This window comes from Galeopterus variegatus, unplaced genomic scaffold, assembly GCF_000696425.1.
Source record: "Galeopterus variegatus unplaced genomic scaffold, G_variegatus-3.0.2 Scaffold10944, whole genome shotgun sequence".
Taxonomy (NCBI): domain Eukaryota; kingdom Metazoa; phylum Chordata; class Mammalia; order Dermoptera; family Cynocephalidae; genus Galeopterus; species Galeopterus variegatus.
Window position 1 is genome coordinate 54,678 of NW_007737055.1, and position 2,557 is coordinate 57,234.

At 40.4% G+C, this 2,557-nt stretch overlaps 1 protein-coding gene across 1 annotated transcript in view; it reads right to left on the minus strand.

The window, feature by feature from the left end:
- The window catches only part of LOC103610329 (proprotein convertase subtilisin/kexin type 5-like), a gene marked incomplete at its 5' end in the record, with an annotated part of 39,143 nt that extends 37,108 nt beyond the window's left edge, over window positions 1-2,035 (minus strand). The window contains one exon of the mRNA XM_008594519.1: window positions 1,888-2,035. Coding sequence (XP_008592741.1) covers window positions 1,888-2,035 — 148 coding nt within the window. The remainder of the gene's footprint in view (window positions 1-1,887) is intronic.
- Between the last annotated feature and the right edge of the window lie 522 nt (window positions 2,036-2,557).

Here is a 2,557-nt window from a genome sequence, read left to right on the forward strand (position 1 = left end):
TAGATGACAACAGTGCTATCACCCAAATGATAGGGACACTTAAAGGGTTAAAGCTTATACATGGGAAAGATGCAAGTAAGAGGAAAAAGGAATTAAGGTTCTTTTATCTTGATGCAGATAGTGGACATGAAACTTGAGCATGCATTGGTAGCACCTTATTAAAACACAGATTGCTGGACCCCAGTCCTGAGTGTCTGACTGAGTAGGTCTGGGGTGGATCTAAGAATCTGCATTTCTAACAAGCTCCCAGGAAATGGTGTGTAGCTGATCTATGGAATACACTTTGAGAAGCATCATAATGTGGCACGGTGGAGGCTTGGGAATCAGCATGGTTTTGATTCAAATTCCTATCTGCTCATTCCTTGCTTTAAAACCCATGGGTGTACTCTTCCCTCTTGCCTACAAGTCTCTGTTTTCTTCATTGGTTGCCTCCTGTCCCACTGTCCCCCTTGAACACCGGGCACTAGCCACACTGGCTTCAGTTCTAGTTCCGGGATAATTCAAGTTCTGCTTGAAGTACTTTTTTTTACCAATGTCCCTACTGACATTTCCTTCAAGGTCAAAGCTTAAATTCTTTTTTTTTTTTTTTTTCCTGACCGGTAAGGGGATTGCAACCCTCTGCACGGTGCGATCTGCACCACGCTCAGCCAGTGAGCGCACCGGCCATTCCTATATAGGATCCGAACCCGCAGCCTTGGTGCTCTCAGCACCGAACTCTCCTGCGTGAGCCACGGGGCCAGCCCTCAAAGCTTAAATTCTGTCTGTCTGAGACCACAGACAAAAGATGCTCTAATCTCCTATCTTGTTTTCTACTTTTTTATTTCCAACTTCACTTATTATAATTTATAATTATCTACTTATAATATATTTTTGGTTTGATGCCCCCACTAGACTGTAAGCTCCACAAGGGTAAGAAAGACTTTTTATTCCTCTTTTTATACTGAACATCTAGCTTGGTATCCAGTAAGTGCAAGAAAAACAGCTGCTGAGTTGGTGAGTGAATCTATAAATGAATAAACAATAATCCCTTTGATCTCATTACCTCATTTGTCAAATGCGAATAATACCCAAGAGTTATAAAGTTTTACAAAGAAAATACTTGGCTTGGCCCATGATAAGTGTTCAACAGATACTGGTTAACTTTCTACTCCTTTTTTTTTTCTCTCATTCTTTGCCAAAAAAGAGTAGAATGGGGGAAAAAACTTGAGTCCATTTACCTCTGTTTCCTAAAAAATTTCCTCAAGAATTATAATGGCTCTGATTTCATCACCAACCAAAAGTTCATAAATATTTTTCAGACAGAGAAGTCTCTGAAGAAAAAGCCAAGAGCAAAATACTAATAAGGCCATTAAGATGGACTCGCGTTCCCTGGAGTTAGCACTGAGGGGAGACTTCACAGAATAGTTCGCTAAACCCTGTCAGTATAGCCTCCAAGTCAGTACAGCCAAAACTGGGGAATAGGCCCTAAAATCTTTGAGTACACTGAAGTCTCATTTGCAGTACGTACATCTTGCACCAGTTTTTGGAGAACTACATGGTATAAAGTCCTTTCAGTTTTATGAAGTACACTGGATTCTGGACAATTCCTACACCATCAAATAGAAACAAATATTGATAGAATAGAAAGTTTTAGAAAGCCCACCTGTAAAGTTCTCCCCAAATCCCTTTTTAAGAGATGTTTTTCTTTGAAGTATTTTCGTGTTACTCTAGTGTGGATTGATTTAACAGCTTAGGATCCTAGCCACTCTATCACAATTTTATAATTATATCAGAAAGAAACTACAGAAGCGTTTGGCTTCCACGTGCTAAAAGTGGCTGTCGGGAGCACTTGGCTGGCCTCTTTTCTTTCGGGGCATTGTCATGCTGTCTGCTGCATGCAAACATTACTTGATTTGTCGGTCTGTGCTCTCCACACACACGTGCTGCCGGGGAACAGTCGTCCACTTCTCTGCCTCCATCACCATGGCTTCAGCATCCATCAGTCCAAATCCATAGAGGTGGCTCACTGCGGAAGGCAAGAGGCTGGTCAGCTTCGCTGTGGTTAAGAGCAACCTATGTGACACGTGTTGAGTTACAATGTCACTCAGCAGAGACCCCAGACAGATCCCCGCGGGATCCTAGCCATCTTACCAGCAATGATTTGAAAAACAAAACAAAACAAATAATCATGACAACAAGAAAATAAAGTGAATGTATATTATTCATTGATTATATTTTATTGCTAGTAACATGACTAACATTTATAAATTGTTACTACATGCCAGGCACTAGCCTATGCTTTTGCATTTAATCCTCCCAACAATCTTAAGATGTTAGCGCTCTTGCTATCATGAATTCGTGGATGAGAAAACTGAGAAGAGAGAAAAACCTGGTCACGATTGACTAGCAAGTCAATGGTTGAGCTGGATTTTGACCCCCCATAGTTTTGCTCTAGGGCCTCACTGTTAATCACTTGCATTTAAAAGTGATGACATCGTTGATTTTGTAAGAAAAATAATTAATGGGTTTAAAGAGAAGTGACACTGTATACAACTTCTTCTTCTTTTTTTTTTTTTTT